Genomic DNA, 18,436 nt, shown 5'->3' with positions numbered 1-18,436 from the left:
TCCTTCTTTAAGTTGTTTTTCTCAAGAATCTCTCACAATAATGAAAAAGTCTATTGCACATGAATAGAAAAATATATATTGACTGTACTACCTTTGATTAAATACTGAAAATCAAATACAATTTAATCAGTGAAAAGTTAGAAAAATATGGGATGTTAAAACTGACAAGAACTATACTTATTAACATAAAAGTACACTTACAATAGTTAAGTGGAAAAAGTAGGCTAAGACAATAGGTAAAACTGTAAATATAAAGCCAGGCACTGGTGGCTCACGCCTGCAATCCTAGCTACTCAGGAGGCTGAGATCTGAGGATCACGGTTCAAAGCCAGCCCGGGCAGGAAAGTCGGTGAGACTCTTATCTCCAATAAACCACTAGAAAACTGGAAGTGGCGCTGTGGCTCAAGTGGTAGAGTACTCGCCTTGAACTGAAGAGCGCAGGGACAGTGCCCAAACCCAGAGTTCAAGCCCCACGACCGACCAAAAAAAAACAAAACTGTAAATATAATTGTGCTTGTACATATGTATGTCTTTATGTGTTATTCAGGGACTGGATTAATGATCCCACACCAATATATATGTCTGATCATATCTATCATCAAAATAATGTCAGCAGAGAAAACAGTTGGAATACAGATATTTGTTTGCAGAAAAGGAGAGAAGGAAGAGGGAAGGATGAGAGAAGGAGGGAGGGGAAGGAAGAGAGAGAGAAAGAGGAGACTTAACTTCATATATTAATTTTCCTACTAGAAGCATCAGTTACGCATGTGATAAAAATGCGTTTTGTGTTACAATACTTATAATCGCTACCTGTGCTGGGGATGTAGCTCAGTGATAGAGCTCAAGGCCTTGGGTTCCATCCACAGCAGCGCATATGTGCACCCACGCACCCACGCATATGCACACACACACATGCATGCACAACACACACACACACACACACACACACAACACACACACACACACACACAGAGCTGTCCTATACAAAAAGTCCAGATGGGCTAAAGTGAGTGAATAAGGGGGCACTCCTGTATGCGAGGCTTGGCAGGCCTGGCATTCACTTAAGGGAGAGACCTTAAGTCACTCCATCCCTGGCTGCCTGAGACCTAGATGCCCAAATGTGGCCTAAGAGCTCAAAACTGGAGGGCGGGTTAAGCCTAACTTGGGTCTTGTCTACTGACTAGACCCGATTGTGAGCTCTACTTCTATAAACACAGGGATCTCTATTCTAGCTTATCCTCACTTCTCTGGCAGTCTGCAGCTCACCCCAACCATGCAGCACTAATGGTATAGATGCATGCTTTTACCCCTCCAGCACCAGGGTTACCTTGGCCATGGAACCTAAGGGTACTGAGGTTCTTGAGGGTGGGGTTCTTAAGTCAGTTTTTAAGAAGTACCCTGAATATCCCTGAATTTCTGAATCTCCATTGCTTCTCCACTGCTATAAGCAAAGGAACAAAGGGATTAGGAACTTTAACAGAGGTTTTAATGAACTTCAAGTGACAAAACAAAGACAAAAATGTGCCATTTTTACAAAATGCTATTAAGAGGCAGGAGTTCATGCATCACTTATGCATTATTGTGAGAAGGCCAAACAGCAGAAACATACAGAAAGGATAAGAGAATCACAACACTTTAAAGAATTTGGTGAGAGGACAAATGATACAGAACGTTCAGTAGAAGTGACCGTTAGAAACAAGACTTTAACAGCATTGGTGACTACATTGAAGGAGACAGGAAAACCAGGTTTCTTATCCTTTCTTTTGGTATGTGAGGTAGGGAGCTGCCCAGCAGTGCTTGAAACAAGGCATTGATCAACAGTAGACAGTTTGAGTTATGGGTTTCATTCTGCAAACACTCCTGCTGCCTCAAAATCAGGGTGTCATTAGGGTGAGGTGGCCAGGGCACACTGATAGCTGTCACCATAAAACACTCAGTAGACACTTTGCTCATAGAAGCAAACTGTGTCCACGACTAGAATGGAAGCATAGCAAACCAGTGCAACCTGCAGACGTACTTCCTCACTCAAAATTGGAACTATACAATGTACAATAGCAAACAGCAGCTGCCCGCTGAGACAGTGTGAGCCCTAGACCCCACCCACATCCAGGCAAGGAGGCCAAATGTCATTTTCCATCCCCACCAAACTGCACGACCCACAAGCCTGCCTCTCTCATTCTGCTTCAGTGCAGTCCTGCTCCCCCTGCCTTGCCCTCTAAGGAAATGCTGCCTGAATTATACAGGGCCAGCTGTTTGACTAGGGGTTAAACTACAATGTCAGGGCATTGGGCCCCATGTGGGGTAAGGGAACCGGCACCATCTCATCTGCAGTTTACACAGGCGGTGGATGGGCGGGCAGCTAGTCAGGCAGGCGGTAGCCTGACAGAGCACTCACCTGCGCATGCACTCAAGGGCCTGTGTGAAGACCTGTGGGGCCATGCCGTGTTCATGCTGCAGGATCAGGCACTGTTCCAGTGTCACAGACATGGCTGTGCGGTCCTTAGCGCTCTTGCAGCTGGTGAACCGGACCCCATTAAGGCGGCGGCAGACCTGTCAACAGGAAACAAGATGTACTTAGGATGGCAGAGTCCACAGAAGGGCAGTACATTTCTATAGAGGGAGGCTCTCAAAGGCCTATCAGGGACATAGGCAGTAACTCACATTCAATCCTAGCCTGTCTCAGCTTTCTTCCAACTCCATGTTCTCCTAAGCTGGTATCAGAAAATAAGTCATTTACAAATAAGCGCCTCAATGGGCCAGGCTGTCCAAGGGTCCTGTCTCCATCCCTACCACTCTACCCTTCCTGTGTCTGAGCTACTACCTATACACTTTATTGCTGTTCTGCACTGATTCTTACCAGCTATCCCCATCCAAATCATACTAGAACCTTCCTGGGACACCCAGGATTTTGCTGTCAAGTCCCACTTGGGAGGCCAAGGCCACCTGAAGAATCCCCTGGTCCCTGGCCAGATCTCCATGCCATTGAAAAAGGACAGACCTGCTAGTCTCCACAGATTGGACCAGTTCAGAAAAGCTGCCTTCTGAGTACCAGGCCCCACAGGCCCTTCTCATTTTGCCCCACCTCCACACCTGTCAGGGCCCTGCATGGCTCATATAGGTGAGAACAGGGTAGCCCCAGACTACCCTGTAGCACACAGAGCAGCTCCTCTACACTCCTAGGTTACAGTCTCCAAATCCAGCAAGCTTTTGTCTAGGAAGGAATCTACAGTGCCAGGCTTCCATCCCAATGGGCCAGCAACCATCCCTGATCAGAAGGTCAGGACCGCCTACCTGTTAAATGAGGAGTTAGTCTTGACCGAAGGTATTCTAGCCATTTAGCCACGGACTCTTTGTTTATACTCAGAAATAAGAAGAAATAAGACCCTGAAAAGAAACTCTGTAAAATTTGGTATTTGAGTGGTGTGGCATTATTTTTCCCCCAATCATCCAACCCCAGGGATGTCCAGGGCTCAGTGGGCACTATGAAAATGGACACATCAAGAGTCCCCAGTAGCCTCATGAATCTATGCTTTGATACTTCAGTGCTCTACTGGGAACAAAGACAGACTGTCTTTCTGGCCTAGTGACAGGGGATGGTTAACAGCCCCTATATTTAATCTAATGTATGGTAATAGAGAAACAGAACCATGGTTCCCAAACAAAGCATTCCCAGGCCTCTGTATCTGCTCTCAGCTATAGAGCTATGTGTTTTTCCTAAAGAGAATAAATAAGGAAATACATGTCCCATGCTAGTGTCCAGGGGTCTGGCTGTTACATCTCTGGACTCTGAAGTTCACAAAGGCACTTGTTTTATGAAGATGTTACAACATGGCCAGTCCCCTCTTCTAAATGGAATAAAAGAATGTTAAAGGTACCCTCTGCACTGATGTGAATGTCCCACATCATCACATCTACTGGGCATAGCCTGAGCAAACACTAACAAATGAGCCCTATACCAAGAGAACCCCTGAACACTGAGGCTATGAAAGCTATGAGCTTCCAGAACTAATGCTACAAAAAAATAGCTCTATTGTAATTAAATGTCAAAGGTCAGGGCTAGTACTAGTGTCTCATATTTGCAATACTATTTACTCAGGAGACTGAGATCTGAGAATCTTGGTTTTAGACTAGCCTGGGAAGATGAATCTTCGAGACTCTATCCCCAATCAATCAAGCCAAAAAGCAAGAGTATTAGACCCTGAGTTCAATTCTCAGTACTGGTATGCATGTGCACTTGCACGTACACACACACACACACACACACACACACACACACACAGAGCACTGTCAAAGGACAGCTTGGCCAGAGAGGGGAGATCTTAACAATCATCTAATAACCTAGTTCATATTTTCCATTACACACACACACACACACACACACACACACACACACACACACAGCACTGTCAAAGGACAGCTTGGCCAGAGAGGGGAGATCTGAACAATCATCTAATAACCTAGTTCATATTTTCCATTAGTGTGTCTTGCAGCTCCAAGAAGATAATGAGATCATACACAAAAGAGAATGTCTACTCTTCAAAGCTTCATTCAATACAAGAGTAGGAGCAGTCATAGCCATCAATAATCTAGCTATATAACAGCCAAGAGCCTCATATAAAAAATACACCTAGAGCTAAAAAAACAATTAAACCCCCCAATTAAAAATCCTCAAAGAGACAAGCATTCCATTAATAAGTAGGCTAAAGAATTAAAGAGAGACTTCTCTGAAGAGGAAATAAGAATAGCCAATAGACACATGAAGAAATATTCGACATTTCTGGCCATAAAAGAAATGCAAATCAAAACAACATTGCGATTCTACCTCCCCCAAGTTAGAATGACCATTATCAAGAAAACAAATAATTAGTAGATGCTGGCAGGAATGTGTCCAAAAGGGAAAACTACTGCACTGTTGGTGGGAATGTAAACTGGTCAACTACTCTGGAAAGCAGTATGGAGGTTCCTCAAAATAATAAACGTAGAACTACCCTATGATCCAACATTGCACTCCTAGCATTTACCCAAATGAACACAAACAAGGCCATACTAAAGCTGCTAGCACAACTATGTTCACTGCAGTAATATTTACCATAGCTAAGATATGGAACCAACTAGATGCCCCCAGTAGATGAATGAATCAGGAAAATGTGGTATATGTACACAATGGAATTCTATGCTTCCATCAGAAAGAATGATACTGCCCCATTCATAAGGAAATGGAAAGACTTGGAAAAAATCATATTAAGTGAAATAAGCCAGACCAAAGAAACATAGGCTCCATGGCTTCCCTCATTTGTAATAATTAGTATATGTCTAGGATAGTTGTAGCAGAGGATTACAATAGCTCAATAGCTATGTACATATGACCATATAAAATGATGCTAACCAAAATGAACTCCAAGATATGGAAACAAGAGGCATTTTTTTGTTGTTTTTGTTGCTGTTGTTTTTAATGTACTGTGTGAAGTTATTCCCTTTTTTTCCCGCTTTTTCCCCCTTTGGTTTATCCCGTTGTCAGATTTTTATTTTGGTACCATGTGTCTTTTATATATATTTATCTGATTCGGGGAAGGGAAGGATGAGACAAAGGACAAAGGGTGAACCAATGCAACAGCGATACTCACAAGACACTATGTTGGAAATGAATTTAACAAATTGGAGGGGGGCACAGAGGGAGAGGGAAACTAGGAGAAAAATGAAGGATGGGATAACAATGTTCAACAAGAAATGTACTCATTACCTTACTTATATAACTGTAACCCTTTTTATACATCATCTTTACAATAAAATTAAATTAAGTTTAAAAAAAGAAAATGGCTGTTATGACAACAGAGTCTTGAGCTGAGGCCACGGCTCAAGTGAGAGAGCATTTGCATAGCAAGCAGGAAGCCCTGAGTTCAAACCCAGTATTTAAAAAAAAAAGAAAAAGAAAATAAAAGGGGGGGTAGGTCTCAAACATGTGGCCTAATAAGCATACAGTCTGGGAATGGCTGACAAGTACTAAGACCAGCTATAATCAGTAGTTACTAGGTCAGAAAAATAGTTTGCTGACAAGAAGGACCATGATATACACAGATGAGCTGTTCAGGGAAACTAAGTTGGGGCTGGTCTCTCATTGTGATGGAAAGAATCAGGCCAGCTCCTGCTTGTGCCTTACCTTCCCCATCCTCTGGTCTAGGCTGAGAACTGGATTGTCAGTGCCGGCCCCTTATAACCTCAAGTCCCAGTGCCAGGCAGAATATGCTGCTGTTGATATACCTGCACATTCAGGCCCAGAGCTTGGAATTCCATGAGTTTAAGTTGTGAGAAAATGTGTGCAGTGTTAAGTACTTGGGAAAGATAATCAGAGCAGAAATGTAGGATAAGGATGTTTAAAAGAGCTATAAAAGACTACCACAGTCTCCCTTGAACCTACTTAAAACTGCAGCAGGCAGCCAGACTTATCAACTGCATAGGCTTCAGAAGGTGACAATTACTATCAGCCTGGCTTGGAAATGCCCCAAGGACAGACTGTGTCAAGCTTATCAGAATCCAAGCAGTCTTAATGGATGAGCTCACAGGCAATATCTATGTCTTCCAGAGCCTCTCAACATATTCAGTAACTGTCTCATGTGTTCTGGTATAGAGAGCAATTTGTTCTTTCCACCCTGGCTCAGATTTTGATCTGTCCCTATTTTGTTACAATGGATGGTAGCAGACACACTGTAACCTCCCTCCCTCACTGTAACAAGTACCTCAGCAGCCTGCCACAGAATATCCACATTCTTATTCTTTCGGGCATGGACGTTCTGGCCTAGAAAGCGCAGTAGTTCAGGCAGGCAGGTCTGACTCCGAGATCGAGGTAGACCTAGAAAAGAGAGGGAGTGGGAGCTCACTCAAGGATGCCACAGCAAGGAGACAGACAGGTATTCATGGAGTGGATATGATTACTAAGCATGGTGAGTCCTGCATTTCCTTTACTGACACCTTCAAAGGGAAAGTTACTTCATCTTTCTGCAAACCCAAAGGGCTAGATAGCAGACACCTAAGGAACTTCTTTCTTGTGCTTCTAAAAGAGGCAGTTAGGAGGGAGGGAGGGAGGAAGAGGGAGAATCTGTCTCCAAAACCACCAAGGATTTCAGGATAGCTTATGTAGTGAGTACTGACCACTAAGTGGACCTGAAAACCTGGAGAATGCAAATCTGAAAATTACAGCCTCCTTCAGGGGAACCTTAAGCCATAACTGGAGGGACTTATTTTAGAATGGCTCCGAGAGAGCTCTTTGCTCTTTCTAATAGCGTTCCTCTTCAACTCTGGCAGTCTTTCATCCATTTCAGAATTTCCTGGACTCTGAAATAAGTCTGTAAGATCACCTTACCTAAAAAACCTAAGACTAGGGCTAGAAAGGTAGCTTAGTGGCAGAGTGCTTGCTTAGCATTCATGAAGCCCTGGGTTTGATTCCTCAGCATTACATAAACAAAAAAGCCAGAAGTGGCGCTGTAGCTCAAGTGGTCGAGTTCTAGCCTTGAGCAAAAGAAGTTCAGGACAGTGCCCAGGCCCTAAGTTCAAGCTCCAGGACTGGCAAAAAGAAAAGAAACCTGAGACTGAAACCTGAGACTAAATTGAGAAAAAAAGAATCAACCATTCCCAATGAACCATTCAATCAATCAAGCACTCTAGGGATAACCACATATTGAGTTACTAAAATATAAGAGATGACTTGACCCTCAAGGCCAGAGCTAAGGAAAATAGTGCCTGGGGCCTCAAATTAAATCTAATACATGGACTATCTAACCACATACAGCTTCCAGCCTACAAATTCACTCTGGTATATACAGGATCCTTCACGAAATACTTCATGCTCCTATCTGTAAAGTGCATCAGTATATGGGAGCCCAGAGGAGGAGAGCTTAAGGTAGGTAGATCAGGACATTCACCCTCAGGAGGAGAAAGCAACCACAACTGTCACCTCTATCTGACCTCTATAGCCTTCATTTTACTGGAAACCTGCCCCTGAGGATACATGGAGGAAATGGGGAGTATTCAGGTGAGTAAGCGCCATCTTCTCAGTCTCACAGACCAGCAATTCACTCTCAGAAATAAAGATTATCTGGGTCACCCCTGCAGCTTCCTGGCTTTAACTTCTATAAGCCTCACCCTTCCCTGGCCTTCATCCTCAGACTACCTTAACTTCTGGGACCTCAGCAACACTGGAAACTGCTCAAGTCCAAAGTGTTGGACACAGAAAGAATCTACTCCCTAAAGCATCCTTCACTGCTCCCACCTGCATTACATCCTCAATGTGTCCCTGGTCCCTCTCCTGTGCTCACTTTCAGATCCTGTAGTCCACAGCCTGTCACATTCCCTTATAGTACCCAGAATGAGGTGTGCCAGGCTTGATGTGGCTTCTTGGGAGATCCACCAAGTTGGCCTAAGTGTCTTAATCTTCCAAATGTGTGTGTGAGATCAGTGCTCACCTTAAAGGGCTGCAGTGGGAATCAGATCCTGGCACGGGGCAAGGGCATGACAAATCTGTTGTTCCTACTAAATGGTACTGAAAAATACAAGGATGCCTCTGTGACTGCATCACAGATAACCTGCAGCTGAGTCTTTGTAGGGTCTTTTTTACCTTGGTCACAGCACCTCAGGATTATCTGGGGTGGGCTGGAGGTGTTCTGAGATCTTGCCAGACATCTTGTACCCATCATACTTGGGCCAAGACTCAGGAATCAGGTAGCCAGGTTCTCCCAGGCACTCTGGTATACCCAGAGCTGAGCAACTGGGCCCTGATAATTCTAATCACACTCATGCTACATCTTACTCTGCTCAAGGCTCTGGCTCTGTGTGTATCTCCCTCACATCAGTATAAAAGAATTCCTGTTTTACTGGGGACTGAGGGCATCAAGCTAGAGCTCTGACTCCTACCTCCCCTTTCCTCTTTACTAGGTCATCTCCAACTGGCCTCTCCAGGACCCTCGTCTGTTCTCTTCACACATCTTCTTGCTCCTCTTCCTCAGACCTTAAGCAGACTGATGTCAACCATAGAGATGGTGTGTTTCTAAGCTCTCCTAGCCCTGTCCCTCTAGTCACTACCCATATTTGTGTCAGAAGAGTCCATTCCAAATAGCCCATTATTACTGTGATTTTGCTGAGAAATCACTATACAGAGGCCAACCTGTACTTGGATATTCTCAAGGGTTCTGCCCTCCTTCTGTGGCCTTTCAGCAGAATCTCTTCCATATTATGTCCTAAGCCTTTTTCCTGTCATGTCACATACTTGGAACCTCTACATCTGTATATCCAACAGGCCATTTACATCTGGAGCTCAAGCTATATTGGTCTGTCAGCTCCTTTGCTTTTAGCAGGAACACCAATCTGCTACCACCAACTATGGCAACCTCTTTTAGTATCAGGTCCTTTAGTGTCCCTCACTTTCAAGCACTGGCTTTAGGGACCAACTCGAAGCTGATTCTCAGTCAGAGCCTTTCTGAATATCTTCTCCCCCATCCACGCTATGTCACTATCAGTTAAAAGAGTCAAAGAAGGAAATTCCCATTCCTCCCCAGGAAAGCTTCCTCACTCTTCAGAGCCAGGCATGCTTTCTTCATTTGGACACAGGCACTAAAACTAATGGTTATTGTGGGACTGACAACAATGAGTATGGAAAATGTTCAGGGCACTTAGCCCAGCCCCTGGCTCAACAGCAACCTGAAAATGTTCACTTTACTTCTGTGCTCTCAGCTCTAAACCCTTAAAATCTGCTGCACTTTCCAACAGTATGTAAAGGAAGCCTGCCCACATCTTCCCAGCCCACGTTCTCTTCCTTCTTTGGGTCCCCTTTAGAAGATTTCATTTTAGCTCTGTAACAGGAGTGATTACTTTAGCTCCTGTGTGATTCTTCTAGTGGCAGGAGCTAGCTCTCACCACACTTGAACCTACTGGATTTCCTAAACTGAATTCTGGAGACTTGAACATCATCCCTGGGTTCTTCCCTGAGTTCTGAGGCTGCCAGTAGTGTCTTTACTAAAGAGGGAATCTGTGAGAAATCACAGATATGACAGAATTCTGTCTGCCTCTAGGTGATACCCTGACAGGGACCACACTGACCTCTCAGACAGTAAGAAATATCTTCTCAGCATCTTACTCTTTAAGTGCCATGGAAGTAAGTTCATGGAGAACTCACAGAAGCTTGGGCTTGGCTCTAAATGTACTAGTGAGTGGAAGTGCCTACAATAGTATAGGGGAACCCCCCCATCATGTACAGTGGAAGATAATTGATACAGGAGACAACCAGAGGCTGCAGCACCAGGGAAGAATTCTGGGCATAATTCAAATGAGGCAGTGCTTGACAAGATGAATGGACTGTTGGGCATGTGTATGTGAGAAACAGGGAAGGAACAGCTGAAACACATGAACATACGCACATATATACATGAACATCCATGGCAGCAAGGCAAGCTAGGCAGCATCTGGAAGGTCAATAAGCAGGCAGCTTCTCTCCAAGATTCAAAGTGAAAAATAGGCTGGTGGAAACCACTATGAGAAAAGGAATACTTACAATCCTCCGGCAACACTTCCTTAAACTGTTCAAAGTAGGAATTTAGTCGCACCAAACTCTCCACATTGATGACTTCTTGTAAAGACGTATCACCAAACCTTTGGGCATTAAGGGGATATCATTAGCTGGCTCATATCACTTCCTTCTAACACACTCCAACAGAGCTAACAAAATGAATATGCTCAAATATTTATTGTGAATGTCTAAATCATAGGCCACTTTCATACTCCTGAGCTTGAAGTCATCTTTACAGTGTTGGTAACAGCTTAAATATATTTCATGGGCAGAAACCATGTATAAGTTGTTAGAGATGTAACTAAGAAATGATCAGAATATGATCTGTACCTGTTATATTATATTTGGATATGAAGTTTGCACAACAAACTTCTTGTGTGTTAAAGGTTGGTTGCCACTGGTAGTGCTATTAACTAATGAGAAGGAACTAACTTCATTAATCCAAGATATGGCCAGGTAGGTAGGGCTTAGTTGGAGGAAATAGATCCTTGGTGGCTTGCCTCTGAAAAGCAGACCTTCTTCCCAGGCCGTTCTTCTTGCTCTTTTTCTGCCTCCTGTCTACCTTAAAGTAAGTCCCTTTACCTCATACACTCTGCCATGGTATTCTGCCTCACTCATCCACAGGCCCCAAAGCCAAGGAGTCAAGTGACCATGGACTGAAACTTCTGACACTGTGAGCTAAAATAACTTCTCTGAGTTGTTTTCTTAGACATTCTGTCACAGTGACAGAAAGTGACTAACGTAGTACCAGACCCAGAACCTGAAAGATCTGCCTTGTGTGGCATAGAAACTCCTATCTATAGCCACAATGGTCACACTCCCCATGTCTTGCAGCCTCAGAAGGACTTAGGAGAGGGATAAAGTTAATGTAATGTGCTTGGGGAGTGAAAACAGCCCTGAACTGGCATTGGAAGATCTTCTGGGAATACCCTGACTATCACCCTAACTATTCCTCTGGAATGCCCAGACACTCATTGTTTCCTCTGCATACAGGTGTGCCCTGTGTACACTAGCATGTTGCAAGTGCCTTTAAACCAAATACTCATAGGAAGAGGCAGTGGATGCCACTTGCAAGGAAGGCACAAGGTAGTCATTTAAAAAATGTAGGCTATGAAGCCTAAGAACTAGCTCTCTAGTCCAGCCTACAACTTCCCTGTTTCATAACCTGCCTAAGTTTCAGTCTCTTTATGAGACATCCCTCAAAAGGTACCCAGATGACCTCTCATGGATCATAGCCCATCCACCCTAGTGCCCATGATGACTTGTCTTTAGTTGGCTATTCCCTCAGGACTTGGCCCTGTCCCTGGGCCTACAGCCTTCATTCTCTGTGCAATCTCCCCAAAGCTCAGAAACCCAATGCACTAGTGTAATGGAACAAACAAACAAAACCAAGACCCTATACTCTTCAACTCTTCTTCTTCCAGTTCTCTCCTCCACCACCCTCCCTTCTGCTCAACATAGCTGCCTTGCCTCAATCCTTCCCAGAAACAGCTCAATATCTGCCAGATGCAGGGAAGGTCATTTTATCTCCCAGGGCATCTTTAGTGGTGACTCCCATAAGAAGGCCACTCTCCTAGTGATGAGCTTTTCAACTCTGCTCCCGCCTCAGAGGACTCTGTTTCCTGGCATGGCTTCTCAGCCTGAGCCCAGCTCACCATCTGCCCTAAAAATGAGACATCTTCCCTCCTCCCCCCCATCAAGGATTGGAGTTCAACAGGGCACTGATTCACCTGACTTGAAGCCTGGGGCCACAGTCTACTCTCCTCACAAATAAAGACCAAATCTTCCCAATAATACTTAAACACTGTTCTCCTGTTGGTCCTTTCTCAGAATTCCTAAACCAACCTCTATATCATCCAATCCAGGGTGCCTGTGGCCTAATCTGTCTAGCAACCCTCTCACATGTATCTCTAGCAAATCCTGCTGACTCATAGCCAGCAAAGTGACCTATTTAACATGTAAACATCACTGTGCCCCAGCCTACTAACAGTTCCTCATTGGAACTGGAAATGTGCTCCTGTGACCACAGGGTATTTCCTAAGTTGAGGTGAACCCATATCCAGGGATCCATGCACACTGATCACTGATCACACCAGTTACAGAGGTCCCAGAAGGGTAGCACATACCTCTCAGCCAGTGTCTGTTGCTCATTGATGCCTACATTAAAGAGGACTGGCTGCACTCGAAGCAACATGCCACTCTGGATTTCCCGGGGCAAGGTATCAAAGAGTGGGCCTGGCAAAGGGATCCGCACATTAAACCCATCACTGAAAGAAAGCCAAGGGAGGATGAACAGAGGTGAGGAGTTGAGACCCAGATACTAGAAAGGCAATCAGGAACCCCGAGCAGGGTTCAGTCTGAGTCCCTGGGGTAGCCTCTGGCTTAGTGACATCCAAACCCCAAGCAAGAACTTTAAAAGGAGGTGATATTAACACAAGGGGCTATAACCTTCATTTTTAACAGGACCAAACGGAAGAAAAGGAAAGGAACATGCAGCTCAAAAGATTAACATAAGTGAAAACACTTCTCTGGCTGACTGGAAAATTTAAATAAATCTTTCTACCGGTTTCCTGTGATGACAGGCAGCATGTCAGTTGATGCATTGGAAGTGGCCTGTGTGACTTTAAAGGTCACATTCCTCAAGTCCATGATTCCGAGGCTCATGTCCTCCAGCATCGCCAGCTCCTCTCCTGGATGTAAGAGAGAGAAGAAGGCTGTCAGGCAGAAGCCTTCTATTCTTCTGAGGGACAGCACAGAGAAAATGGCTGAGGTGTAAGACAGAGGACTAAGCCCCTTCCTCTGTGGCTCACTACTGTCTGAATGAACTCTGACACTGACTTTTCCCCTCCATGCTGCATTACAAATGCAGCTGGTAGAAACAGGTACCCTTCTCAAGCCTTCCATGGTCAAGCTCAGGACTGTGGGGAGGGACAGGAAAATGCATGGAGCTCAGAAGACAATACCCACAATTTGAGAATGAGAAGAGAAGCAATATATAACTTTGCTGTGGCCACATGGCAAAGGATATCTATTCAATAAGTATATCCCATAACTCCATGATTAGCAAGTACTTTTTAAAAATTATCCATTTTTACCTTTTTAGAAGGAATAATAGGAAACAAGGCCAGGGAAAAGAAAGGATCTTTCAAGACCAATTTGGAAATAGATAATAAATTTTAACACATTCCTACTCTTTGACCTAGTAACTCTTAGTAATTACTGGCTGAGGAATGGGTTTGTATGCACCTTCTGTGAACAGGTGTCACTGCACAAAAAGTTTAGTAGGAACAATTCATAAACAAGTGCCTGGTTAAATAATCACCATCTATCCTCAACTAGGAAGATCTTTAAGATATAAAACAAAGATCAACAGCACCATAAAGCTAGGAGAGTTTCATCGGTTCTTTGTCACATATTCTCATGAAATTTAGATTCATTTTAATATCTGAGAAGAGTAGAAATCACAAATGAAACTGCCACTGTGACCCCAAGTCTTGGAAAGCCCAGATGTATGCAGTCACTCAAGTCTCACCATAGGTGCTTAGGAGGCTTTCAAACTGGGCCAGTAGTCCAATGGTGTAGAGCTGCCGCAGGAAGCCATCATCATGCAGGCAGTTCCTTAGCTTGATGATGAAGCCACAGATGAGAGCAGTCAGCTGTGGAAGACATAGGGTGTGGGGTATAGACACCAGCTTCCCAAGCCCTGGGACTTGAATTTGTCTGCTTCACTGCTCAAAGGGATGTCAGTAGCATTTCATCCCCGGGGGGATAGAAGGTGGAGAGAAATGGAGTACTGGAGAGCTAGAGATGTCTTGGCTCTCGAGTCATATTGGACAAAGGACATTGAGATAATGTGAAATACTTTGGGCTTGCTTGTGCCTGTAACTCCTAAGGTGAGCCTGGTTTTAACCCAGCCTTTGTCCTGAACTGCCTGGGATTTTTCCTAGGTTGGAAACTTCTAGAAGCCCAGAATCAATACCAAAAGAGTCTGTCTATTTATAGACCCACATCATCTAAGAATAGGCATAAGAGATAGCACAGTCCCTCAGCTCTAAATGGGAGGTTTCCTATGGGATGAAAGGCCTCCTAGCATGAGCAGGGACTGCACAGCACCAGCCTACCAACATGACTGCACATTACTAATGTATAACTGGCATCTTTTAACTTATAACATTTATTTCAACTCTCATCTCACTGAAAGATAACTGATATCATTAAAGCAGAATTTTTCAAAAAGCCACAAGAATTAAGTACTTACTGTTTTATTAATGAGAAAGCAGGCCATAAATAGCAAGCACCTATATTGCTCCCATTAGATTCCTTCCCAGGGGAAAAAAAAGACAGCAGAGTCCTATACCTTCCACCACCACCCTGTGTAAAGCCTACCCATCATTGCCAGCTCTTCAGGAGAAACCAACACTTATCAATGGAGTAGTGTCTATCCAGTGTTGAAAGCTAGCCTCTCTATTAAATACACTGAAAACCAATAGGAAGACAACACTATCTGCGTTTTTCACAAATGAAGGAGATGGAAAGGGCCTTCTGAGGGTGTTATTTTCTGAGGGCCACCCTCTTGGCCCAGCCCGGCTTACGGTTTGGCAGAAGACTACGTCGCGGCGGTACTGCAGGCTCAGGTAAGAAGCTATGGTGGGGGCACTGTCCTGCATGAGCAGGAAGACCATGGCCTTCTTGGCCTTGTCACTCATCATGGACACGCAGTCTGTGAGGGTAGTCAGCAGGGGGTATAGGGCTTCACTCCATTCACCTGGGCACAAATAAAGGAGTTATGATTAGAAAGGAAGATCTTATAGATTAGGTCTGTAAGTTAGTACATTCATCCCCTAACCATTGTCCCATCTTCCTATCCCTTACCCCCAACACTTCTACATCTTCTGACCCTGTTTGGACCACCCTCTATCCTGGGACTAGAACCAAGTTTGGCCAGACACCAGTCCTGACTCTAGCCCTGTAGCCAGTAGCCTTTCTAGTAACTTCAAGCAGTTTAAAGCTACCAACTCATGCCTGGTCTCCTGAAACCATTGGGGACCACCTGCTCAATACCCAAGACTGTTGTCTGAGGAACAACGAAAACCTTCTTCATATCATGATGACCCCAAAAAGCACCATAGGTTCCTCAGCCTGAATAGCTATCTGTTATCTCACTTTTCCTGTCTCTGTCCTTGTCCTTCCAGAGTAAAGTACTAACTCTGCCTCTGTTGGCCTTATATGCATCTGGTTCGATTCTCATGTTCCCCACAGCTCTCCTGACTCTCCTACACTCACTTTTTTCATCACCTCTCTGCCTGATACCAATTATTTTGAGCTTAGTTTTCCTTTAGAAATATGAGAAACCTTTGACCCTTTACCAAAACAATATTTTTAAAAATAGAATCTTGAGGGAGAAAACAGGGTGAGGGTATCTTTGGTTTTGGCTCTATTCTCATTCCTATTTGGAAGACATTTAAAAAAGAAAACATGCTCTCATCCATTATATTTTTAACAAGTCATTAAGCCCAAAAATAGGCATTTGCTCATCCTCACTTGGCGAACCCACCACTCCAAACATGGCTTGAAGCAATGGAGTGATGCCTGACAGGTTGAAGTGCAAGTCACAGAGGTTCCTTACACCATGCCCTGGACTACGAAAGGGTGAACCCTGTCTTTGATACACAGAGTATAAAAAAATGACAAGGAAGGAGACTTGGCTTAGCTTTCTCAAACCATCAGCACTTCATTGGGAAGTAAACTCAAAGAAATACCTGGCATCTGTAAAGGACCTGTTTGGTTAGTGGGAATTAAGTACAGGTAACAGGTCTAAGGTTGGAAATGATCTAACTGGATATGGAGGTATATTCCATGTGAATAAGAGTTTATATCTGTAATGAAAAAGTGCATGCTAAATTTAGAAAGACTATAGTAAAAGATCTTAGTAAAGTAAGTCAGGAGACATAAAACACTGGACTGAAAAATGGAAAATTTGAGTCCTATGCCCAACCAACCACTGAGCAGTACTGGACATAGCCACATGGAGCCTTTTCAGGGAAAGGAGACCGTCAAGCCTCTTTCTCCCCTAGAATTCTCAGAAAACAAGTTTTCTGGTGGGTTTTTTTTTTCCTTTGAAGAAGTCTGTTGAATGCAAGACAATTGTAGCAAATAGAAATTAGGTTTTACTAGCCAAATCATTCAGGGAAGAATAACAGTTTTAGGGAAGAGTAGTCATTAAAAATCTTTTTAGTGAAGAGAAGTCACTAAAACTTCTCTTCAGTAAGGAGTAAACATGAATAGAGAAAATGCTGCCAATTTTACATTATTTTCAAATCATCCATATACAATTAATATTCAAATCATGATCACTTTAACTGGTAAATGATGAGGTTACATAAGTGGTGTTATTTGACAAAGTAAAGATCTCTAGAAACAACTTGTTTTATTTATTTTATTTTGTTTTACAGACAAGATCTTGGTGATAGCCCAGGATGGCCTCAGCCTTCTGAATGCTGGGTTTACATGTATGCATCATGGCAACCAGCTTCAATATGCAAGTTTTTTCAATTTGTCTACTTCTCTTTAAACTAAATTCATGTGAGAATGACTCTCTTGCCAAGTTAGAAAAAGTTGGAGTATAGGAAGAATGTTTAAAAAGCACCAGGACAATTGTCTTGGTCAGCATGAACTTGTTGAGTGTGACATTTGCCCAGAGAAGCATCCAAAAAGGGCATCAAGCAATGCTTATCAATACCTACCTGCACTTTACTTTCTGTCTTCTTATTAAGCAAGAGAGTGCTTAATTAAGAAGAAGAAATGGGCTCAGAGAGACTAAATGTCAATCCCAGATTCAGAAAAGAACTGGCATTTTTACAATGATTGAATCTATACATTATGTTATTTCTAGTGGTTAGCTTGCTTGTGTTAGGGAAAGAAGAGGAGTTAAAAGATAGTATGTGTTTTCAATATGGAGGAACTTACAACTTAAAAAGTGTATTTCAGGGGCACTACCACCACAAAGGTCCTACTCAAGTAAAGGCCCCTGGGATACTGGAGTTAGTGAAGGTTTACAATCTGATTCCTTCAGTGAGAAAGTCTTGTTATTCAAAAACATCCATTCAACTAAGCAATGATCCATTACACAGCTGATCTACTTGAGGGAATCAGCTTACCCAATTGTTAACCTATCATATTCATGGACTGATTGTCCATCCAATGATTGTATCACTAAAGATAACTTTAAGGGGCTGGGAAGGTGGCTCAGTGGTAGAGCGCTTGCCTTGCATGCATGAGGCCCTGGGTTCGATTCCTCAGCACCACATAAGCAAAAAGAAAAAAGCAGGAAGTGGCGCTGTGGCTCAAGCGGTAGAGCGCTAGTCTTGAGCTGAAGAGCTGAGGGACAGTGCCCAGCCCCAGAGCTCAGGCCCCACAACCGGACCCCCCCCCCAAAAAAGATAACTTTAAAAGAGTCTTTCAAATAAATCCATATTCTGCATTTGCATTTTTCATTAATAGGGGAGGGAGGGAGTCAGGGAGACAGGGTGTGTTTGTGTGTCTTATGTTAGATTATATATTGTTCTACAAAAGCTTATGGCAAGGGACCTAATCAATGTATTTCATATCAACTGTAGGAAAGCCACTAGTGACTCTGGAAATGACACTACTGACAAAACCAGGATAGTTATATGAGCCAGAGATAGTCTGTATGCTGACAAATCCTTAGGGCAGAAAAGAACTGAGATTCTGAGGGCAGGCTCATGGGCCCTTCCCCAGTCCTCACTGCTGGATGTGGCATGCCAGACACTTCTATATGGGGCTAAGTAAAGTCACCTCTGTCTGAAGGCTCTAGCCTTCTGCCTGATGTGTAGGTATGCTGAGGGGAACCAGAAAATGGAAATA

The 18,436-nt window shown here is 43.7% G+C and overlaps 1 protein-coding gene across 3 annotated transcripts in view; it reads right to left on the bottom strand.

The window, feature by feature from the left end:
* The window catches only part of Inpp4a (inositol polyphosphate-4-phosphatase type I A), a 123,300-nt gene that overhangs the window by 9,435 nt on the left and 95,429 nt on the right, over positions 1–18,436 (bottom strand). For all 3 annotated transcript variants that reach the window (XM_042695430.1, XM_042695432.1, XM_042695431.1), the window contains 7 exons: positions 15,145–15,317; positions 14,085–14,208; positions 13,116–13,242; positions 12,679–12,819; positions 10,538–10,635; positions 6,735–6,847; positions 2,396–2,550 (listed from right to left, as the gene is read on the bottom strand). In XM_042695430.1, the coding sequence (XP_042551364.1) occupies positions 2,396–2,550; positions 6,735–6,847; positions 10,538–10,635; positions 12,679–12,819; positions 13,116–13,242; positions 14,085–14,208; positions 15,145–15,317 (931 nt within the window). The remainder of the gene's footprint in view (positions 1–2,395; positions 2,551–6,734; positions 6,848–10,537; positions 10,636–12,678; positions 12,820–13,115; positions 13,243–14,084; positions 14,209–15,144; positions 15,318–18,436) is intronic.

The sequence above is a fragment of the Dipodomys spectabilis genome, unplaced genomic scaffold (genome assembly GCF_019054845.1).
Source record: "Dipodomys spectabilis isolate Male_0828 unplaced genomic scaffold, ASM1905484v1 ptg000187l, whole genome shotgun sequence".
Classification (NCBI taxonomy): Eukaryota; Metazoa; Chordata; class Mammalia; order Rodentia; family Heteromyidae; genus Dipodomys; species Dipodomys spectabilis.
Note: the sequence above shows the minus strand (reverse complement) of the source record. Positions and strands in the feature narration are given on the sequence as shown.